This window comes from Schistocerca cancellata, chromosome 2 (genome assembly GCF_023864275.1).
Source record: "Schistocerca cancellata isolate TAMUIC-IGC-003103 chromosome 2, iqSchCanc2.1, whole genome shotgun sequence".
Taxonomy (NCBI): domain Eukaryota; kingdom Metazoa; phylum Arthropoda; class Insecta; order Orthoptera; family Acrididae; genus Schistocerca; species Schistocerca cancellata.
Window position 1 is genome coordinate 580,182,973 of NC_064627.1, and position 23,457 is coordinate 580,206,429.

Below are 23,457 nucleotides of genomic sequence, written 5' to 3' on the forward strand. Positions count from 1 at the left end.
GTTGAACACTCACCCTGACATTGATTGTCCTATTGGTGATGTAATTAACCAATTTGCCAGGAAGAATAGGTGCATAGAATTCATCATTTAAGGAAGAGAACCACAATTGTAATTTTTTTTATATCATAAGATGACATTGTCTTCTATATGTGTATAATTAGTTTAAATAAAACATTCTTATACTTTGCATGTGACTTGATTATTTTTTATTATGGTAAAGTAAAGGTAGCTGAATATATCTTTAGTGCCCCCTCCTTGAGGTTTTTCTGTATCTGCCACGGACTGAAATCCTGTTCCATTAGTCCCCTGGAAATGTCTGGTATGCGTGTATTTGAGCTGCTAAGTGTAGATATGAAATAGTATGGTTGGTATGCATTAACACATTAATGGTTGCATTCAATACAAGCAGAAAGTACTGTGATACTGTAACAAACATAAAGTTTTTTTTACTAGTCTCCTCTTAGAGTATAACATTTCTGTTACAGGATCATCATCATGTTTCACATGGAGAAAAGTTCAGGGAAGCAGTAGCATCATGCTTAAAGCATAACCCACAGCAGATTATTGCTGTTGGTACAAACTGTGTCAACCCAGCATACATCTCATCCCTTCTCAAGGATGCAGATCAAAAAATACCGTTTATAGTTTACCCAAATAGTGGAGAGAAATATGATGCAAAGACAGGGTAAGACTGGTAGGGAATATTTCTAAATATTGCCTTATATCTTTCGGATTCATTTTTGCTGTAGAATCAATTCACACAGTTACATTCTCCATTGCCGTACTCTGAACAGGTGTGACTGCATTACAGAACCAGGAGAATTTAACACTCTCTCTCTCTCTCTCTCTCTCTCTCTCTCTCTCTCTCTCTCTGTGTGTGTGTGTGTGTGTGTGTGTGTGTGTGTGTGTGTGTGTGTGGTGAGAGAGAGAGAGAGAGAGAGAGATCCTTCATCCCTATTGTTTGGTGAGTAGTTTACTTTGTTCATTCCAACGTTTTTATCTCCAGTAGTGTTATCTGCAAAAGTATCTGAGTTTCAACAGCTGTATATTTCTTAAACCTGTGAATGTCGTCAAAGATTAAGTTTTAGACTCTTTCTTCAAGAACTTGTGTTAGACTTTACTGTTATTTGCTTCGGTATAAGGTTTGAGATTCTAACATTATTACTTTTTCCCATAAATCTAATACTGATAATAGCAATAAAGGAGTCAGGAAGGTATTTTACAGATGTTAAATGACAGGCCATTGCTCCTTGTAAAACTGATATAATAATGTACATAATTACAGGTGATTTATATTTTAGCTACTACACTGTGGTGATGTAACCACAATCAAGTCCAGATCCAAAACTAGGGTCATCAATGAAGTACAACACTTCACAACGGAAGCACAATTTTTACAGACATCAACATACAACCAGAATAGGACTGAACTCCTGGACAAAGAGTGTTGCTATTTATACAAACCCTGAATATTCAAGAGGGTAAAAATATTACAAACGATGGAAACTCCAGGATGGAGTACCAACAATATAAGGAAAAAGATAGATTACTACTCACTGTAAAGGTTCAGACAGGCACAATGAAAAGACTGTTCCAATTTTAGCTTCTAGCTAAAGCCTTCAGAAAAGGGAACAAACATATTCATTCACACTAGCAAGTGCACCTCATACACACATGACCGCCATCTCTGACAGCTCAGACCAGAATGCCATTCTGGTCAGTGCTGCCAGAGATGGTGGTAATGTGTATGTGAGATGTGCTGCTTGTATGAATGAATATGTATGTGTGTTTCCTTTTCTGAAGACGACTTGGGCCAAAAGCTAAATGTGTATCAGCCATTTCATTGTGCCTGTCTGCAACTCAATGTATCATCTTTATTGTGAGTAACAATCTATGTTTTTCATTATATTGTTGATATTACAAACATCAGATATCTCAAGAACCTTCCATAAATTATAAATACTAAATAACAAATAACTGTTTATGGTAGAGTTCAAAACGGCAACTTGCAGCAAGCCAGCCAGCAATGCTAACTGATATGCTAACTGATATGCTAACTGATATGCTAACTGATATGCTAACTGATATGCTAACTGATATGCTAACTGATATGCTAACTGATATGCTAACTGATATGCTAACTGATATGCTAACTGATATGCTAACTGATATGCTAACTGATATGCTACACTGCTTGCAGCACAGCTCACAGCATTGCTTCTTCTACAAGAGAAACAGCAACCTGCTGGTTCAGAAATTCTTATTGGAACCGACTACAGCCCCCTGGATCGAGATTTTGTCAGTGATCCTCTATATCATCAAAGATAGCCCCCTTGATATTTTTAATGAGAAGTTTTGGTTCAGTGAGAACTGAATTCAGTCATTTAAAAAATTAATATAAGCAAGATAGGTAATAAACCTCTTTTAAAACCAGTGATTGCAGATTGTTCTCCAAAGACATTATGCCTACTTTTGCAAAGTTAGCCCCCCTCCCCATCAAAGCTTCACGATTGTTGAGCAGGAAGCCCCTATCATCTATTTACACCACAGGACTGTAGCGTGGCTTCATATGGGGAACATGGCCCATGTCTCTGCACTTTTGTCTTTCTGTTGAAGGGACATAGTCTTCAACTTTGTTTGTGATCTCCAACAAGTGACAAAAGATATGATGTGGCTCAAAGTAGTGCTTTAGTAACTTTTTTGCACAGGCATAAGACTCCATACCAAGTATCCTGGCTGTATGTCACTGGCTGGTGCTTGGTTCTCTGTTTTCTACTAGGTGCCAAAGATCTGTGTAAGAGCCACTGTCTTGCTTCTTAGGTCCTAGTTATGAGGTGTTTCATGTAGTCATTCTGAGTATTGTCTAGTTGAAATGGGAAGAATATATCCATTGTCATTTCATCCTCATGATCATGCAGTAAAAAGAGAGAGAGGGAGAGATGTGAGGCCTAAAGTGTCTTGCTACACTGTATTGTAAGTGAATGAAATGACGAAATGACAGGTTTTATTGTATCCTAGGCTTTCTATTCAACATCCATGTACATCGAGAGCATATCTGTCAGGATCTGATTAAAATGTTCTATGAGGCCATTTGACTGTGGGTGATAGACAGTTGTCATCCTGTGGGTGATATTACAATGTGAAATCCCTTCCGATATGGGTCAGGACCAGAAAACTTTTTCTAGATCAGACAGCATCACATGGGTTCTTCTATGCTTCAAAATGTTGTCTTCTGTAAGGAACATTGCTCTTTCTGGAACTTCAGTATTAGGCACTTCTCAGGTGACAGCTTAGGAAGTGAGATAGTTTCTTTTTCTTTTGGGAACCTCCCCAAGAGGTCCATTCTGGTTTGGTGAAATATGGTAGTACTGCAGACTGAGTTGTTACAAGATGCCCAAAGGTAACTCTGGCACATGCTTCAGTCACTGGCATATCTTGTGGTGACTCACATGGTGTTTACAGATCAGTAGAGACTGGCCAGTGACCTGTATTTGATTTTGTCTAGAGGCTTTGTGAACCCCAGGTGACCAGATTCGACCATTGTAGACAAACTGCAAGACAGCTGGCCATAGATGAGCTAGTTAAGATGAGCAACAATTTCCACAGCAATGGATCATAGTTACTCTTATAAAATGTTCCTTTATTTGGAATTTTCCTTTGGTTAATTCCTCATTCTTCAAAGCAATGCTGGCTCTTCCCTCTGTTCGGCAGCAGTGTCATTGAATGCAGCTATGACAGAGATTTTGTCCACTCTGCTGTTTTCTGCCAAAGGATTCCTTGAAAGAAATTAAGTATCCGTGTGCTTGTATCCATTATTGTAGCCACTGTGATGACATACTCCTGAAGCCTCAGTGTCCAACTCAGCAGTGAACCTGATAAATCCTTTTGGCTAGTCAGCCAGTGTGGAGGATGAAGGTCCCTCAAAACAGAGAATGGTTAAATAAATGTGGCCAGAACTTACTGATGACCCAAACAGCTGCAAGGCACTTTTTCTTGGACTCTGAGAGTACACTGGAAGCATAAGCTATTATCTTTCAGCACCTTCCTGAATTTTTACCAGACATGCCAATATCCCATAATCAGTAGTGATTGTATGAGGTTCTGTCTCATCATTCTCGTCACAAATGCTAGGACAGAAGTAGGTGTTAACATCTCATTAAGTAGAAGGAAATATCTTTCTCAAACCCCATTCCAGGATAATTTGGCACCTCCCTGGAGTAGTTCTTGCAAGGAATGTGCCTTGGTATGGAAGTCCTTTATGAATTGCTGGTAGTAAGAGCACATTCCAAGAAGTCTTCTCTTATCACAGATGTGCCAGCGAGTTGGAAAATCTGCTCTTGTTTTCTCTAGATCAGCACCAGGCCCAGACTGCATCCACGCACAGATGCTGAAGCATCTCTCCAGGGACTGCCAGAGACACATCCTCACCATCTTTAACCGCATTTGGAGCGAGGGCGTGTTCCCGTCGCAATGGCGAGAGGGTGTTATTGTCCCCATCTTGAAGCCCGGTGCGGACCCACAGGCGGTGGACAGCTATCGTCCCATTACCCTCACCAACGTTTTGTGCAAATTGCTCGAACGTATGGTGGGGCGGCGTTTGTGTTGGGTCCTTGAGTCGCGCGGTCTCCTCGCTCCATCCCAGGGTGGCTTCCGTTGGGGCCGGTCTGCCACGGACAATTTGGTGCGGCTGGAATCTGCTATTCGTACGGCCTTTGCCCGACGTCAGCATCTCGCTGTATTTTTCGATCTGCGGAAGGCGTATGACACCACATGGAGGCATCACATCCTCGCCACGTTGTATGAGTGGGGTCTTCGTGGTCGGCTCCCGGCTTTTCTTCAAACCTTTTTATTGCGCCGCTCTTTCCGGGTGCAAGTCGGTGCCGCCTCTAGTTCATCTTATATACAGGAAAATGGGGTCCTGCAGGGCTCGGTGTTGAGCGTCTCCTTATTTCTAGTGGCCATTAATGGTCTGGCTGCAGCCGTGGGGTCGTCGGTGTCTCCTTCTTTGTATGCCGACGACTTCTGCATCTCATTTAGCTCCACGACTACGGGAGTCGCCGAACGCAGGCTGCAAGTCGCCGTTCGCAAGGCAGCATCATGGACTCTGACTCATGGTTTTCAGTTCTCTGCAGCCAAGACTCGAGTTATGCACTTCTGCAGGCGTTGGACGGTCCACCCTCATCCTGAACTTTACCTCGACGGCCACCTGCTTGAAGTGGTGGACACTTGCCGCTTCTTGGGACTCGTGTTTGATGCCCAGCTCACATGGGTTCCTCATATTACTCAGCTGAAGCAAAAATGCTGGCGGCACCTCAACGCCCTCCGCTGCCTTAGCCATACGTCTTGGGGTGCAGATCGCTGCACGCTGCTGCGATTGTACAGAGCCCTTGTGCAGTCCCGGCTTGATTATGGGAGCCCAGCCTATGGGTCTGCATCACCCTCAGTGTTGAAGTTGTTAGACCCCATACACCACTGTGGGGTTCGGCTTGCAACTGGCGCTTTTCGTACCAGCCCCGTGGATAGTCTACTGGTGGAGGCCGGGGTTCCCCCACTGCGGATTCACCGCCATCAACTGCTCGCCGACTATGCTGTCCACATGCATTGCTCGCCAGGCCATCCCAATCGTCGCCTGCTTTTCCCTGCCATGGTCCTCCATCTGCCCGAACGGCGACCTAGGTCTGGGCTTTCCGTAGCTGTCCGTGTCCAGTCCCTGCTGTCAGAACTGGGGTCGTTCCGTCTTCTGCCTCCCTTCCGGGTCCGTACACCTACGCCTCCCTGGTGTTTGTCCCGGCCGTCCGTCCGTCTGGATTTGGCACAGGGACCTAAGGACTCGGTTCCGCCTGTGGCCCTCCGTCGCCGTTTTCTTGCGCTCCTCGAATCATTTCCGGGCTGTGAGCCTGTCTACACTGATGGTTCCCTGGTTGATGGTCGCATTGCCTACGCTTTTGCTCACGCTGCCCATGTTGAGCAACGCTGCTTGCCGGCTGGCTGCAGTATTTTTACTGCAGAGCTGGTGGCCATTTTGCGCACCCTTCGGCAGTCTTTTAATCTCCCGGGCACCTTGCCTTTGATTTTATGCGACGATGCCTCCATGGCTGACAGTGTTTTACATTTTATCCGTGCTAGTCCTTTTTATGGTTCCATTTAGAGTGGTCCTGCACTTTTCCCTTTGTGTGTCTCTCATATTTGGTTGCAGCTTTTAGTGTGTAGTCGGTTGGCTGACTCTTTCCCTTTTTTGTTGTCGTGGTCAGTCAACTAGTCTCCGGCCATCTTCTTTTCTTCTGTTTCTTTCTGTCTGGTGTTCATCTGTCCTCTTCGTGTCTGTCGTATTCGTTACCGCATTTGTGTTCTTTTAGGGCCAGGGGGGGAGTATCCTTCCCCTAGGGGTTTTATCTGCTCCGCGCCTTAATGTCTCGCCTGTTTTTGGAATGGGGGACTGATGACCTTAGCTGTTTAGTCCCCCTTAAACATCCTAACAACCACCACCACCAGTACAGACTCCATAGCTAATCACTAGGTGCTTCACAGTTTTTATTTCTTGCTACAGGCTTGCAGAAATGCCGTTTATTCACATAAAACAGTGTGTAAAGTTACTGTCTCTGTCACAGCGACAGGTGTAAAGCTCCACTCTCTGTTATTTTTGTTAATTTTGTGGCTATCAGATTTGAGTATGGGAGCTTTACATAGACAATAAGCTTTGTTACAAAATAAACCTGATCATGTGCCTAATATGAACATCTTATACTTTTCAGATATTAAAGTTTTTCAGTGAAAATTGGAAAATGTCACTTTGAAATAACAACAATTCAAGTCAAATTACTTTGTTTTATTGTCCCTTTAAAAACTGACACACTTCCCTAACAAAGTCTAAACTCATTCAGTCTTGTGTTAACACTTGAGCTCATTCGACATTCGTGCTGAAGTAACCACTGCTACATTGCACATTTTCACATTAATGAAACATATAATCACTAATCATGGAACCTTTTTCAACTGACTTGCCTGGAGCACTGTTGATGCTATACACAGCAAGACAGTGCTCCTGCCAGAGAAAAGGGATGCTCAGCCCTGAAAATTCCAGTAAGGAGTACAATATTGCTATATCATAACATCGAAAATAGCAGTTCTCCTTACATTTTCCCAGTAGAATCTGGGGAAAAAAAACCTAATGAACAACCCAGCAAAAGCTCCATCCTGAGACATTATGCTGCAATGCAATAAAAGTATCATGCACACTTCAGACACTCTTATTCCTAAGCCAAAAACTTACAATTATTTCCATTTTGGTAAGTATATGTGATTAGCAGACAATGAACATACGTATAAATGAAACTGGTTAAACAGCTAGACTGAACAGTATTTAATAATCTCAGAATTTCTTTGTATATCAATTAAGTCTCTATAAAATGTCATCTTAACAACTTTTTCCTTCAGTAAACAAGATCATACAAAGGTTGAACCAAAAGTAAGGTTCCCATATTTTTTTACAAATATAAAACATTGTTTATTGTTATTAATATACATAATTGAAAAGCTTACACTTTTGTCTTTATCAACATAGTCTCCATTTTTTTCAACACGCTTTTGAAGATGGTGCTCTGGCTTTTGTATTCTTAAGTCGAAGAAGTCTCCCGCCAACCTGTTGATGAAGCATGTGACTTCTGATCGCACTTCATCATCACTCTTGAAGCATTTGCCACCTAAGTGTTCCTTTAGCTTGGGGAAGAGGTGATAATCGCGGGGGGCTAAGTCCGGGCTGTACGGGGGATGGGGCATAACAGTCCACCCAGATTTCTTAAGCTCCTGTGTTTGACGAGAGACATGGAGTCGAGCATTGCCATGAAGAAGCACTACTCCCTCCATCAATTTTACTCCCGGCAATTCTGGATTGCTCACCTAAGTTTGGTCAATGTTTTACAATACCTCTCTGAGTTTACTGTCTTCCCAGGTTGCATGAAATCAATGAGAAATACCCCGTACCAATCCCAAAACACAGTCACCATAACCTTTCCTGCCGACTGTAATTGTTTGAATTTCTTTGGTGGCGGTGAACCAGAATGATACCACTGATGAGGTTGTTGTTGTTTTGTTTTGGGGGTGTAATGAAACACATACGTTTCCTCTCCCATGATGATAGAGTCCAACAACTTCTCTTTTTGCTTCCCCCCTCACATTATTGAAGAAACTTGCAAGCAGTCAAGACATTGCTCCTTGTGTCTGTCAGTCAGCATCTGGGGACCCAGGGAGCAAACACCTTGTGATAACCCAGTGTTTCTGTTAAAGTTCTTTCAGTTGTGCCATGGGAAGCTTCAGGAAAGCGTTCAACAAGTTCACAGACAGTGACCCTCCGATCTTTGAGCTGCTCACTGTTGATCTCCTGGACAATCTCATCCGAAATCGGTGGTTTTCCACTTCATTCTTCATCGTGAACTTCTGTCCGACCCTCAGCAAAAGCCCTGCACCATTTGCAGACATGCTGAACGGACATAAACTCTTCACCATAAACCTCAGTCAGCTGCTAATGAATCTCCACTGGTGGTAACTTCCTTGCGTGGAGAAATTGCAAACATCTCCAGTACCCCTGGAGGATCCAGATCCCTCCATGCACTCAGATTCTTAGCTGATATTTGTGGACGTTGTTCTGCCCCCCCTGGTGACAGGCAGTAGTCCTGCAGTGTGACCGGTCCCCTTGGCCCCTTCATCCCTTACCAGGCTGCCAGTCATGTGATCATTCAGTGGAATTTTAACTGGTACTACTGTCACCTGCTGGAATTACAATACCTTATTTCCTCATTTTCTGTGGTTTGTATTGCTCTCCAAGAAAAGCACATCCTCCAGCACTGGAAGGGCATCTGGAAAGGTCTGTACTTTTGTTCATACAGATGTCATCAGTGAATGGATTCCTCTTCATATCTTGCTGTAGGCAATAGCTGTGCAGGTGCAAATGACCTGTGATTACTGTTATCACTATTTATCTACTTCCAGACAGGCCACTTACTTACATTGAATTGACTACATTAATGTGTCCCACACCCCTCCTTCACATGCTTGCAGTCTTCAACACACTACATCCTTTGGGGGAGTGCCACTTCATCTGCTAGGGGACCTTCTAATTGACAGCTTCTTACAGACCACCTCAACGATGGTTCTCCTACCTACTCCAGTGCCACCCATGGTGCCTTTTCTGCTATCAATCTGTCTTCCCCTAATCTGGTGGCTTCACTACATTGGTCACCACATGACAACCTTAACCCAGACAGTCCTGAATTATTTGTTTTTCAAAATTGATTTATATCTTATCTACATTGATTCACAAGGTTGTAAGGAAGAAAGTAAAAACAACTTTGAGTATTTATTTTTATTTAGTATTTCCAAAAGTGGGTGTCCTTCCATAAGGACGTCAGGACAATAAGGGAAAATGTTTTTAAAGTATATGACATTGCATAATTAACTTGTTTTGGTTTTTATACTTTCAAATAAACATAAATAAATTTGAATTATGGGCCAAAACAGGTAATAAATACAAATAAACAAAGAAAATAACCTATACACATATTTTATGCACTAGTATGATAAGACAAAAAGCAACAAACATGAAGTGGTTCATCACATTTTACGCACATAGTAGTAGTTTTTTTATGGCAACTTCGGCATTTCAGCTGCTTCTTCTTTTTTGTTTCTCATCCGTTGGTAATTCAGCAACCTAATGTTCTCTTCCATCAAATCTAGAATCTAGTTTTGCCCTCTTACTAGGACGTCCTCTGCTGGTAGTGACTCTTTTGTTACTTTCAAGAATTGAAGTGACAATTCAACGACAAAATGTCAGATGATCTATGGGTTCTTCGGTTGCGCGTGTAAAGATCCCAGGCATTTTGCTCTGCAATGTCTATAAAATGTGCAATGATCGGGAAATACCACTTTTTCCTCTCTTACAGAGCATCTGTATAGGGATACATTTTGATCAGCTCGATCTATGCCTCCCATATGAGTATTGTAGGAGTGAAAGAAGTTAGGTTGAGCCACACTAATCCTTTTCTTTTGTTCCTTGGAAAATCTTGCTCCAGAGCATAGTGGTTGCACTCTGTCAAAGTTGGTGGCTACAGTAACAACATTGTTGTCATTTCAACGTACAATGGAAATCCCAGATGCTGAGTCAGAACAAACTTCATATGATCCTCTATTTTCTTTTACCATTTTATCTACAGATGATAGAGTACAATTCTTAGCTCTGTTTCCTCTTATTGTTCCTGTTGCTTCCACACCTCTCTCTTTTAGGTCATGTAGTAGTTCAACGCTGGTAAAGAGGTTATCAAAGTATATTCGATATGGAACATGTGGAAGTAACTGGTCAACATAAGTCATTACTACACCGTAACCCCATACCTTTTGTTTCATAATTCTTACTACACATGCCAGTATTAGGTATTTCCTCATCTTTTGATTCTCACATGTCCAAAAGTTCCATCAGTGTACATCATTTTCTGTGAATACAAAATGACAATATATTACCCTGACGTCCTTCTGGAAGGACAGTTGAAAACATAATTGAATTACAATTGACAAAAACTTTCAATCGTAATATGAACCCGTAAATAATATAGGTTAATTCTTGAAGATATTATATAACAAGTTTCAGAATTATTGATGCAATATGAAAGAAAATATACATACACATCGATGACAAGGTCAACCAGTTCGTCCATGGTAAAATAGGCTCTATTTTCAAGACACAGTTTCTCACTCACTATGAACGACAGCGTCAAACTGACTGTTGCAGCACACAACTGACTCTGCTTACTTCATATAACAATGTGTCACAGTCCGTTGCAATGCATTATTCGCAAAAATAAATAATTTCAACAATGAGTGACACCGTCCTTCCAGAAGGACGTCAGGGTTATCTGGGTTAATGACAGTGACCACTTTCTGGTTATCCTGTCATTGCCTTGCCACTGTCAGACACACCAACTACCTTGTTGAGCTCTCCACAGAGCCAACTGGCCCTTGTATGCCTCTGCTGTTACATTCGTCACTTCTCTGTTGGATTGTTCTGATACGGTTGCACAAAGCTTCTCAGATGCAGTCATCCACACTGCTGGAATGGCTGTTCCCCTTTCAACAGTTCCTCCTGCCCCTTCCCCCCCTTCACCCCTCCCAACCTCCTTCTGGCTATGCCGTGGTGGTCCAAAGACCTTGCAATACCTTTTCAGGATCACCGATGATCTCTGCAGCTACTCCCTTCATTGACCAACCTTATCATTTTCAAGCAACTTCTTGTTAAGGCTTCCTGTCTAATCTAACACAGTAAGAGGGAATTCTGGGAGTGCTGTGCATCCTCCCTGGAATGTAAACGTCTTCATCTCAGGGCCAACTCTTTGGTCTTATGGGCTACCAACGATCAACAGCTGTTCTGGATCTTGTCATACATGGTGGTCATTGTATCGATTTATCAGTTCTTGCTGAACACCTTGCAACCCTCTGTGTGAGAACATCAGCTTTCTCTTCTTATCTCACTACTTTTCTACTTCAGAAGCAACAAGTTGTAGACGTTTCCTTATGTTTCACTACCCACTAATCTGAATCCTTTAATGAACCCTTCATTGACTGGGAACTACTTCAGCTTATTTCCTTGTCCCACAACACAACCCCAGGCCCTGATTCAATTCGTAATCACATGATCCAATACCTGCATGTTCCCCTAAGGTAACATCTCCTAAGTGTCTTAACCATATTTGGCTCTCTGGTGCCTTCCCCTCACAATGGCAAGATAGCATAGTTGTTCCAGTCCTTAAGCCAGGCAAGAACCCAACATCTCTCAACAGTTACTGACTGATTAGCCTGACCATTGTACTCTACTTGAAAGAATGGCTGCCCACATATTACGCTGAGTTCTTGACTCTCGGGCCTTTTGTTCCCCTATCAGTGTGGTTTCCAGGAGGGATGATCCAAAACTGCCAATCTGCTGCTTAGGCCGGAAACAAAAAAATCCAACAGGCTTTTTCTAAATACTAACCGTTTTTGACCTGCATAAGGCATACGACATCAAATTTTACTTAACCTCCATGACTGGGGCTTTTGAGGCCTCCTACTGATTTTTATTTGTCAGTTTTTATCAAAAAGGTTGTTCCAGCTTCACTCTGCTCCAAACAGGTCCAGGAGAATAGTATCCCGTAGGGCTCTTTGAGTGTCACTCTGTTCCTCATCACCATCAGTAGTGTAGTGACCTCTGCCGGGCCACTCATCACTCCTGCATTGTATGTTGATGATTTTTCATTTTTTGCAGCTCCCACTTGGTAGCCTGTGCTGATTCCAGCTCCAAGGTACCATCTGGCAAGTCTCTGCATGGTCTCTTTCCCATTGATTCCATATCTCTCCTACAAAAATGCAGCTCATGCATTTCTGCCACCATGGTCCATCCTGACCCAGAACTCTACTTAGGTATCTGGCATCTGGATGTTTTAGCACCATCCCATTTCTTTAACCTCCTTTTTGATAAAATGCTGACTTGGCTGCCCCATATTTGTCAGCTGAAGACTAGCTGCATGTGGAAGTTTAATGCTTCCTGCTTCCATGTGCACATCTTGGGGTGTGGATCATGCTACTGTTACCTGTATTTACTGGGCCTGGTTTTCATCCCAACTGGACTATGGTTGCCAGGCTTATGGTTTGCCAGCTCCTTCAACTTTGAAACTGTTAGATCTAGTCCACCATCATGACATGCATCTGGCCACAGGTTCCTTTCAGACTAGTCTCATAGACAATCTCCTTGTTGAAGCACGAATCTTCCTGTTTTCAGAATTGATGACATCAGTTCTTCATCTCCTATGCAAGTGCCATTTGGCAGTTCCCTGATCATCCCACATATCCCATTCTCTTTGTATATGAGGGGTGTCGTCCTCATGCCATCCACCAAAAAAATGGTTCAAATGGCTCTGAGCACTATGGGACTTAACATCTGAGGTCATCAGTCCCCTAGAACTTAGAACTACTTAAACCTAACTAACCTAAGGACATCACGTACATCCATACCCGAGGCAGGATTCGAACCTGCGACCATAGTGGTCGCGCGGTTCCAGACTGAAGCGCCTAGAACCGCTCGGCCACCCCGGCCGGCTGCCATCCACCCTCAGGTGGAATTACCAGCTGGAATGTGCCTCATTCCCTTGGCCAAGATCTCCATCTCCCCTCTGTGGATTGTGCTTCCTGAATTTCTTGCACACTCTGCCTTTGATGGTGCCCAGGCCATGGATTAGGACTGATCTTGTTAAAGGTCCTAAAGTCTGTCACCCCCATGACCTTTTGGCATCTGTTACACCCTCTTCTTATAGAATTGTAGGGTAATACCATCTTTTACATCAATGGCTATAAAACTGTGGATCATATTTTATGTCTCCTGCTGGTATGAAACGCCATTCACTTCTGGGAACATGACAGAGCTGACAATCATTAGCAGAGACCTCCATTTTATTAAACAGACAGTGTTTCAGTATATACTGACTCAATGAGTAGTCTTCAGGCTACTGACTGATGCTATTCTTGCTGCCCTTTGGTGTATACTATTCATGAATTTCTCACTGACCTTTGTTATGCTGCCTGCTCGATTGTCTTTCACTGGGTCTCAAGTCACGTGGTTATCCTGGTGAATGAACTGACAGATCATTTGGCTGGAGTAACACTTACTTGCTCCACATTCGCTTTGCTGATCCCAGGTGCAGACTTGCGGGTGTACATGAGATCTCTCCTAACTCAGAAATGGAACAAAATCTGGTTGGCTGCTGCCTCACCTAATAAATTCTGTACAATCAACAAGACTACTGCAGCATCACACTCATCCTTCTGCCTCTCCTGGATGGTTTCCACAGTCCTATTTGTCTCTGCATCGGTCATAATGGTTAACCCATAGTTTTGTTTTGTTTAACAAGCCACCTCACATTGTGATTGTGGAGCCTTAAAGACAGTAGCTCATATCTTGGTGGAATGCCCACTCCTTGTGACCCTCCATGCTAAGTATGGACTTCTGGAATCATTGCCTATAGTATTGACAGATGATTTGCTGATGGTTGAACTTTTTCTCAGTTTTCTCCATGAAACTGGTTTTTATTCTTAGTTACAAAGTTTTATTCTACCTCCAGAGCAGCTAAAAACTTAGCTGTTCTTTGCATCTACTCAGTACTCATTATTCATCCAGTTTGGTTGAGAATTAGTGATATTTTTCACAGTTCTGTTCATGGGCTTAAGTTTGGCATGTGGGTTAGACAGAATTAGATGCTCACTTAACAGCACAAAAAAGACCATTGGCAAACATAGCCTGTATTAAAATCGTGTACAACACTGATATGAATTAAGTGTAGCATGCCAGTGTTACTATTTACATTGGGAACACTTGAAAGGGAAAGATAGTTTCAAAAATTATGTAAAACTGGTTGTCAGTGTTTTATATATATAAAATACTTTTCTGTGAATGGAAGCACTTTCTGTAATGTAACATTGCTACAAAGCACCCTCTGCCGCACAACATTTGTACGTAGCACCCTCTGCTATGTAACAGTGGCACAAAACACCCTCTCCCACACATCATCATTAGGATATAATCACCTCTGCCACACATTAGAATGAAGAACCCTCTACCACACAACATCAGTATGTAATATCCTCCGCTATGCAACATCAGCAAGAAGCACCATCTGCCATATAACATTGGTACAAAACACGCTCTGCCATGTAACATTGGCATCCGCTGGACAGCAACGCCTTGCTGCAAGAGCAGCTGCAATTCAAGGAGTTCTGCTTATCACTGATAGATGGCAATGGCATTGTTTCTACAGTGTTGGGGTAGTGTCTCAGCAAATAAAACCAACATTAATACTGAAGGCAGTTTTCTTAGGAAAATGCAATGAAATGTAGACTTAGCTGAACTACCTCCTGAACAGCAAGCACTTCCTTTACACAAAGTTTCAAGAATCATATAAATGTTATAAGAATGCTCCAAAGTCTTCTAGAACTTGTATTAAATTACAAGTGGATCAAACCTAGGTCAGCACACCACTATCTGTCTAATTTTAACTGCCAATCTGGACAATACACAAGCTGCATCCCATACAAAACCAACCCATTTTATAGAGCATCTTTATCCTCACATTCAGTTTATGTTACCACCACTGTGACCACTTAAAAGTAGCCCTTCTCACTGTTTTGTCATGAACATTTGAAGCTGCATTGTTGATCCCTTTTTTTGCGCTAAAGACAATCTTAATGTGGAGTAATGAATGTAATTTTTTTCTTCTGGTGCTGTAATTGTATACGTCATTGCTCCTTTTGAACTACAGTGGATTGTTTACAACAAACTTCATGAGCAAATAAATATACTGTGAAACAGTAGTCAGAATGCATAACTCCTTAAACACATGTATGACGATATGTAGGTGATGCATTCATAATCTGACTGCATGGACATCATTGCCTACAAGACTTTCTGCAGCACCTGAACTCACAGTAACAGACTTAAGTCAGTTGCAAAGTCTAACAGAAAGAAGAAGGTTCTGCTGCTAGGTAGTTCACATGGTAGAGGTGTGGGCCAGCAGCTGCAGGAAGTGTTGGGGATTGAGTGCCAGGTCACCAGCATTGTGAAGCCTAGTACAGGGTTGGTTCAGGTGACTGACAGCATAGGGGAGTTATGCAGGAATTTTACAAAAGAGGATCAGGTAGTAATAGTGGGTAGAACTGGGAATAGTCTTGATAGGGGTGTGGGATATGATCTAGGTGGTGACCTGGTAAAAATAGCTACTCAAACTGGTGGCACTAATCTGCATTTCATGCAACTGTTTCAGCATCATGATCAGCTTCATCTAAATGCGGCTGTTAGATGTGTTAACATGTGGCTGGAAAAGGCACTGATGGCAGAGGGCATGGGTCACATTGCAGTATTTCCAGTTGAGTCTATCAGTAGATTGGGTTTCACAAGGAGTGGCCTGCACCTCAGTAGGCATGGGAAGGGGGGGCCGGCAAAGCTTATAGGTGACAGTGTAGTGGGTGGTCATGGGACTACTCATGGAAAAATTCCTGTAGTAGTTGGTGTTAGAGCTGCACCTTCCTTAGACTGAAGTCAACTGATACATAGTTCACACGGTAGAGGTGTGGGCCAGCAGCGGCAGGAAGTGTCTTTCTGTCAGTAAAAGGGTGAATGGCCTTTCAGACCATGATGCTCAGATCTTAACACTAAAAGGCTTTTGTACTCAAACAAATGTAACATATAATTACAAACTATGTAGGAAGTTAATCCAATAGCAATAGAGAGTTTTTTGAACATTGTCAAGGAACAAGAGTTGCAGAATGTATATAGTGCCGATAACATAGATGACAAATATAATGCTTTCCTTAACACATTTCTTGGGTTGTTTGAGAGTTGATTTTCATTAGAATGTTCTGTATAGGGTCCTAGCAGTAAAAAGCAGCCTGGCTGGCTGACTAGTGGGACAAGTATATCATGTAGAATAAAGTGGGAATTATATCAAAATGTTAGAAGTAGTCACAATCAAGCTACAGTAGCCCATCACAAATAGTATTGTAAGGTGCTTAAAATGTTATTAGGAAGGCAAAGATTGTGTGGTATGCAAAAGAATAGCTAATTCACAGGATAAAAGGTCAACAATATAAAGTGAGCTCATAGTTAAATATTTCTGTTACTGATAAATCAGATGTAGGTATGTACAGTATTTAACAATCATTTTCTGAGCATTGCTGGTGAATTAAATAAAAATTTAGTTTCTACAGGGAATCATATTACTGTCTTGGCAAATGCCTTTCTGATATTAATGTCTGAAATACTCCTCTGTAATATAGACAAGGGGGAGATTAAGTCAGTAATTAAATCACTGAAGACTAAGGGACTCATGGATATGATGGAGTGCCTAGCAGAATATTAAAGTACTGTGCTGCATATGTTAGCCCTGTACGTAGCCATATTTGTAATCTTTTCTTTAGGAATGGTCAGTTTCCTGAACAATTAAAATACTCAGTAGTAAATCCACTTTATAAAAAGGGAGAAAGGGATAATTTAGACAATTTTAGACTTCTTTCTATGCCATCAGTGTTTTGCTCAAGTTATTGAAAAGGCTGTATATGTAAGGATAATTGATCATTTTGCATCACATAATTTGCTATCAAATGTACAGTTCGGCTTTAGAAGTCATTTAACAACTGAAAAAGCTATATTTTCTGTTTTCTGTGAGGTACTGGATGGGTTAAACAGAAGGTTTCAAACAGTAGGCATATTTTTTTATTTAATTACGGCATTTGATTGTGTCGATCACAAAATATTGCTCCAGAAGTTGGACCATTATGGAATACAGGGAGTAGCTCACAATTGGTTCACCTCTTACATTAACAACAGACAGCAAAAGGCCATTATTCACAGTGTTGAGAATGGCTGTGATGTGTGGTCTGAGTGGGATATGGTCAAATGGGGGTTGCCCCCGGGGATCAGCGCTGGGACCACTCCTGTTCCTTATTTGTGTAAATGATATGCCCTCTGGTATTATGGGTAACTCTAAAATACTTCATTTGCTGATGATACTAGCTTGGTAGTAAAGGATGTTGTGTGCAATATTGGCTCTGTTTCAAATTATGCAGTTCATGATATAAGTTCATGGCTTTTAGAAGATAAACTAATGCTAAATCACAGTAAGACTTAGTTTTTACTGTTTGTAACACACAATTCAACAAAACCTGACAATTTAATTTTACAGAATGGGCATATGATTAGTGAAACTGAATTGTTCAAATTTCTAGAAGTTCAGATAGATAGTAAACTGTCACAGAAAGCCCACGTTCAGGATCTTGTTCAAAGACTTAATTCTGCCATTTTTCCAATTTGAACAGTATCTGAAGTAAATGATGGTTCAACACAAAAATTAGTCTACTTTTCTTATTTTCATTCACTTATGTCATATGGTATTATATTTTGTGGTAACTCTTCTCATTCTAAAAGGATATTTTTGGCTCATAAATGGGTGGTTTGGGTAGTAAGTGGTGTAAGTTTGCGAACCTCTTGTCGGCCACTGTTCGCTAGTCTGGGTATTTTTTTTTTTTTATTTTTTTTTTAATATTGTCATTTCTTGTCAACAATATCAGCTTATTCCCAAGAATTAGCAGCTTTCACTTAGTTAATACTTGGCAGAAATCCAACCTGCATTTGGATTGGACTTCCTTAACTCTTTTGCAGTATACTGCTGCATCCATTTTCAATAAACTATCGGTAAGAATTCAAAAATCTTAGCAATAGTCCACGTGCTTTCAAATTGAAACTGAAGAGTTTCCTCATGAGTAACTCCTTCTATTCTGTTGAGAAGTTCCTTGAAAAATTAAGCTGATTCTTGTGTTGTATTGTTGACTGTGTTTACTTAAACTTATGGCTTGACTTTGTTTGGATTCATAAACATTTTATTTTATTTGTTATTACTTTTATCTTGTAATTTCATGTGCTGACACATTCGATGACCTTGGCGATTTGCTTCTCAGTTTGGTCCTACGAAACTTGATGTGTAAATAAGGGTAAATAAATCAAGTTCACGATGGTGGTAGAAGAAAACAACCAGCTTCCATTCCTGGATGTGCTCGTCAAGCAAAGACCAGATAGCACACTAGGACACAGTGTCTACCATAAACCAACACCTACAGATTTGTGCCTGCATGCCTCCAACTGTCATGCTCCTTCACAATGAGAAGGTGTCGCTGGGGTATAGACCACACTGAATCGCAGACCTTGACAGCTTAGCAGCTGAACTGCAACTTTTACAGGGTGTGTTCCACATGAATGGTTACAACCACTGCCAGATAAAATGTGCCCTAAAACTGAAGAAGCTGAGAACACAACCTACAAAGGACAAAAACAAACTGGCTGTGATGGCAATTGTACCATACATTGAGAACACATCAGCACAGATCAGAAGAATACATTGAAAACGCAAGGTCAAGTGTGTATTTTGCCCTCCGTACAAAACAAAAACCTTATTAGGATTAGTCAGTGATGACTTAGGACTCAGGAAACAGGGAGTTTCTACATGCATTGCCAGTGCGGGAAAATGTGTAGGCCAGACCATCCGGACAATACAGAAGAGATGCCCTGAGCGTGAACGCCACACAATGTACAAACATCGAAGTCCACCTTGGCAGAGCACTGCATCTCCCATGGACATGACATGAACAGCAACGGCACAAACGTGTTGCAGCAATCGAATACCTTCTGGTTTTGTGTTATCAGAGAGGCAGCAGAGATATGACTGCATGACATGCTAATAAAAAAGGGCAGCAGCCTTCCTTTAAGCAAGGCCTGGGATCAAGCCTTCAGTATGATCAAATCACATCAGCAGTCTATGCAGAAATCCACTCCCATCAGGACATGCATTGTCACCATCGTGTCTGAGATCTACACATGGCCACGACTGTGGAAGGGCTGCAGTTCATGATGTGTCATGAGGCACAGTGCTTCATCCGCTACCCGGTGCCATGCTTCCCCCACCACTGGCTGCGAGCTGCATGGAAGAATCAACATGCAGGCTGTGGGAGGGGGGTAGAAACTAGATCAGTCAGACTCCAACAACATTTGAAGACAGCAGGAAGTTGGTTTGCCGAAATATCGCCCCTTTTGGATGACGCCACCCGGCTGAATACATGAGAAATATTCAAGATCCTTAATCAGGTGCTAAAAGACAGTGAAACTGATACTTTATACAGAACTTACTACACAAATGTGCAATATTTACTCCACAAGATAAACATTGCATTATGATTTTATTATCACAGACATTCGTAAGGTGGTTTCCTGCTATTTACACTACTTGAAAGCTCATATCCCCAACAGCGAGGCTTTCAAACATGAAAGAGCTTGTATCTGTATGTATAGGAGGCTGCATTATAGAGGCTACCTCCAAAATGATTACGTCTAAATATTATCTTGGAAATTGTTCACATATTGATGCACGGATGCCTTCCTTCCGGACTATTTTTGTCTCCTGTTGGATATGTTCTTAACTTTTTATTCCTAATAAAGACAAAATTTTTAGAATGTTCAGGAAGTGCTTTTTTTTTTTTTTTTTTTTTTAATCACAATATAGTTATTTTTTCTGTAGCTGATTAATAGGTGCCTGTCTGCTGTTTTAAAGATTGTTAAATTTCATTTTGGGTTAGATTTGATTGTACAATCTGTAAGCTGAAATGGAGCTATGATTGCATTTATCCTGTACATTATAAATTGATAGGTACCATAACTATACTCCTAAACGGGTGTACCTACAACTTTATTTTTCACAATTGTATTTGTTGTGGGATCAGAGTCTTGTAGAATTTTTTGAACAACTTTGTGTTTGTTATTGACTGTATCATTTTTTACAATATTTAACATTGCAATTTCATCCTCACATCATTTCAAAGTGTTTATAGGTGCTGAAAGCACAGCGGTAGTCAACATTAATAAAGAGAATGAAAATATCTGAGCGTCTCTGGATCATTTACCATATGGCTTGTCACATATACAATTGCTATGTGATAGGTAGGATAAAACCTCACACAATTTTTATTCTTTTCATTTATGTTGACTACTACTGTGTTTCCAGCATCTGTAATCACTTGAAATAACCAAAGATAAAAATTGCAATATTGGGTACAGCAATAAATGAAACAGTCAGTGGTCAATATGAAGCCATTTAAGAGAGGTTTTATTTTTGTTAATGGCTGGCAATGTGGACTGCTTCATTTGCACAATTTCAGTACTCTGTAGCTTTGACAGTGATGTTACAATGGCTCCATCTGTTTTGTCATCTCTATGTTCTACTACATTTTTTTTCTTTTTTTCCCCTCTCAGAGTAGCAATTGCAATGTATGTCCTCAGTTATTTGCTGGATGTATTCCAGTCTTGCTCTATAGTTTTTACACTCTACAACTCTCTCTCATACCATGGAAGATATTTCCTGATGTCTGTCCCTTCTTCTTGTCAGTGTTTTCCATATATTCCTTTCTTCACCACATCTATGGAGAACATCCTCATTCCTTACCTTATCAGTACACATTATTTTCAACATTCTTCTGTAGCACAACATCTAAAATGCTTCAATTTTGATCTGTTCCAGTTGTCCCGCAGTCCATGTTTCACTACCCTCCAATGCTGTGCTCCGAACATAGATTCTTATAAATGTTTTCCTCAAATTAAGGCCTGAGGTCTATGTTTCATTCTAGCAGACTTCTCTTGGCCAGAAATGCCCTTTCTGCAGAGCTAGTCTGCTTTCTGTGTCCTCCTTGCTTCATCCATCATGGGTTATTTTTCTGCCCAGATAGCAGACTTCCTTAACTTCATCTGCTTCGTCATCCCTGATTCTGATGTTAAGTTTCTTGTGGTTCTCATTTCTGCTATATGTCATTGCTTTTGTCTTTCTTCTATTTACTCTCAATTCCTATTCTTTATTCATTAGGTCATTCACTCCATTCCACAGAACCGGAAGTTGTTGTTCTTCACTTCCACTGAAGATAACATTATCACCAGCAAACCTCATCGTTGACAGCCTTTCACCTTAAATTTTAATCCTACTCTTGAACCTTTCTTTTATTGATGTCATTGCTTCTTCAATGTATAGATTTAACAAAAGACTACATATCTGTCATACACTCTTTTTAATCCAAGCACTCCGTTCTTGGTCTTCCACTCTTATTGTTCCCTCTTGATTCTTGTACATACTGTACATTAGCCTCCTTTTCCTATAGCTTACCCCTACTATTCTCATAATTTTGAATACCTTGCATCATTTTACATTGTTGAACACTTCTTCCATTGCATCCATTATCAGCTACAACATCAGAACTGTCTCTCTGGTGCCTTTACCTTTCCTAAAGCCAAAATAACCTTCATCTAACAGACTCTCAGTTTTCTGTTCCATTCTTCTGTATATTATTCTTGTCAGCAACTAGGATGCATGAAATGTTAAGCTGAGTGTTCAATAATTGCTGCACTTGTCACCTCTTGCAATTTTCAAAATTGTATGGATGATATTTTTACAAAAGTCAGATGGTATATCGCCAGTTCCACACGTTGTGCACACCAGTCTGAATAATCATTTTGTTGACACTTCGCCAATGAAATGTTATCTGTCACTTCTGCCTTATTTGATCGTAAGTTATCCAAAGATCAAAGATCTTCTAAATTTTGATTCTAATATTGGATCCCCATCTCATCCCTGTCGACTCCTGTTTCTTCTTCCATCACGTCATCAGACAAGTCCATCCCCCTAAAAGGCCTTCAATGTACTCTTTCCACCTATCCGCCCTCTTCTCTGCATTTAACAGTGTGATTCCCATTGAACTCTTAATGTTACCACTCTTGCTTTTAATGTCACCAAAGGTTGCTTTGACTTTTCTGTATGCTGAGTCGGTCCTCCTGACAATCATTTATTTTCGATTTCTTCACATTTTTCATGAAGCCTATCCACCTTAGCTTTTCTGCACTTCCTGTTTATTTCATTCCTAAGTGAGTTGTATTTCTGTATTTCCCCCAATATGTTCGTATTTCCTTCTTTTGTCAATCAAGTGAAATATTTCTTCTGTTACCCATGGTTTCTTCATAGTTACCTTCTTTGTATTTACGTTTCATTTTCCAACTTCTGTGACTGCCCTTTTTACAGATGCCCATTCCTCTTCAACTGAATTGCCTACTGAGCTATTCATTATGCAGTATCTATAGCCTCACAGAACTTCAAATGTATCTCTTTATTCCTTAGTACAGTAGAGTCCCATTAATCCAAACTAATTGGGACCGGACCTTGTTCGGATTACTGATTTGTTCAAATTAGCCAGAATTATGGTGATGAGTTTCTAGAATCAAGTATACCAAGCAGATAAATTACACCATGGTAACAAGTGTGAGAACAATGGCTCATTCTCACTCCCTGCCATTGTTGTTGGGCGTTGTTGAGACCATTGTAGTATCTGAGGTCAGTTTACTGCCAGTTGGTTCACAAAACGCCTGGTTATGTTAGTTATCGATCACTGGCATGCATAACAGTTCTATTGTATTCATTCAGGTGTAGTGGTGTACGTATTTTTGTCATGAGTAAACAGAAACATACAACATTAACTCTCAAAGAATAACTGAATGCTTTGAAGTGGGTAGACAATGGTGAGAATGTATCTAAATTGGCAACGGAACTGGGTGTTGGAAAAAAACCATTTGTGATTAGAAGAAGAACCGAGTGAAGCTTGAACAGTCCTGTGCAACGTCTTCAGGAAAAACACTCAGAATTCGGCAGACTTTGAAACAGTCTCAGTACGATAAAGTGGATGAAGATCTTTTCCTTTGGTTTACGCAGGAATGAGAAAGGGGAACTCCTTTGAGTGGAGCACTCATTCAGGAGAAGGCTGTTTACCTGAACAAGTTAATGAATGGTGATGAGTCTTTTAGTGTGAGTACAGGTTTCT

The 23,457-nt window shown here is 41.0% G+C and overlaps 1 protein-coding gene across 8 annotated transcripts in view; it reads left to right on the plus strand.

The window, feature by feature from the left end:
- LOC126146981 (uncharacterized) overlaps positions 1-23,457 on the plus strand; it is a 148,478-nt gene that overhangs the window by 116,432 nt on the left and 8,589 nt on the right. For 6 of the 8 annotated variants that reach the window (XM_049915660.1, XM_049915659.1, XM_049915657.1 and 3 more), the window contains one exon: positions 486-685. The exons of 1 other annotated variant lie outside the window; for it this stretch is intronic. In XM_049915660.1, coding sequence (XP_049771617.1) covers positions 486-685 — 200 coding nt within the window. Of the gene's footprint in view, positions 1-485; positions 695-23,457 lie in introns of all 8 variants that reach the window. One more of the 8 variants, XM_049915663.1, reaches the window with a different exon arrangement.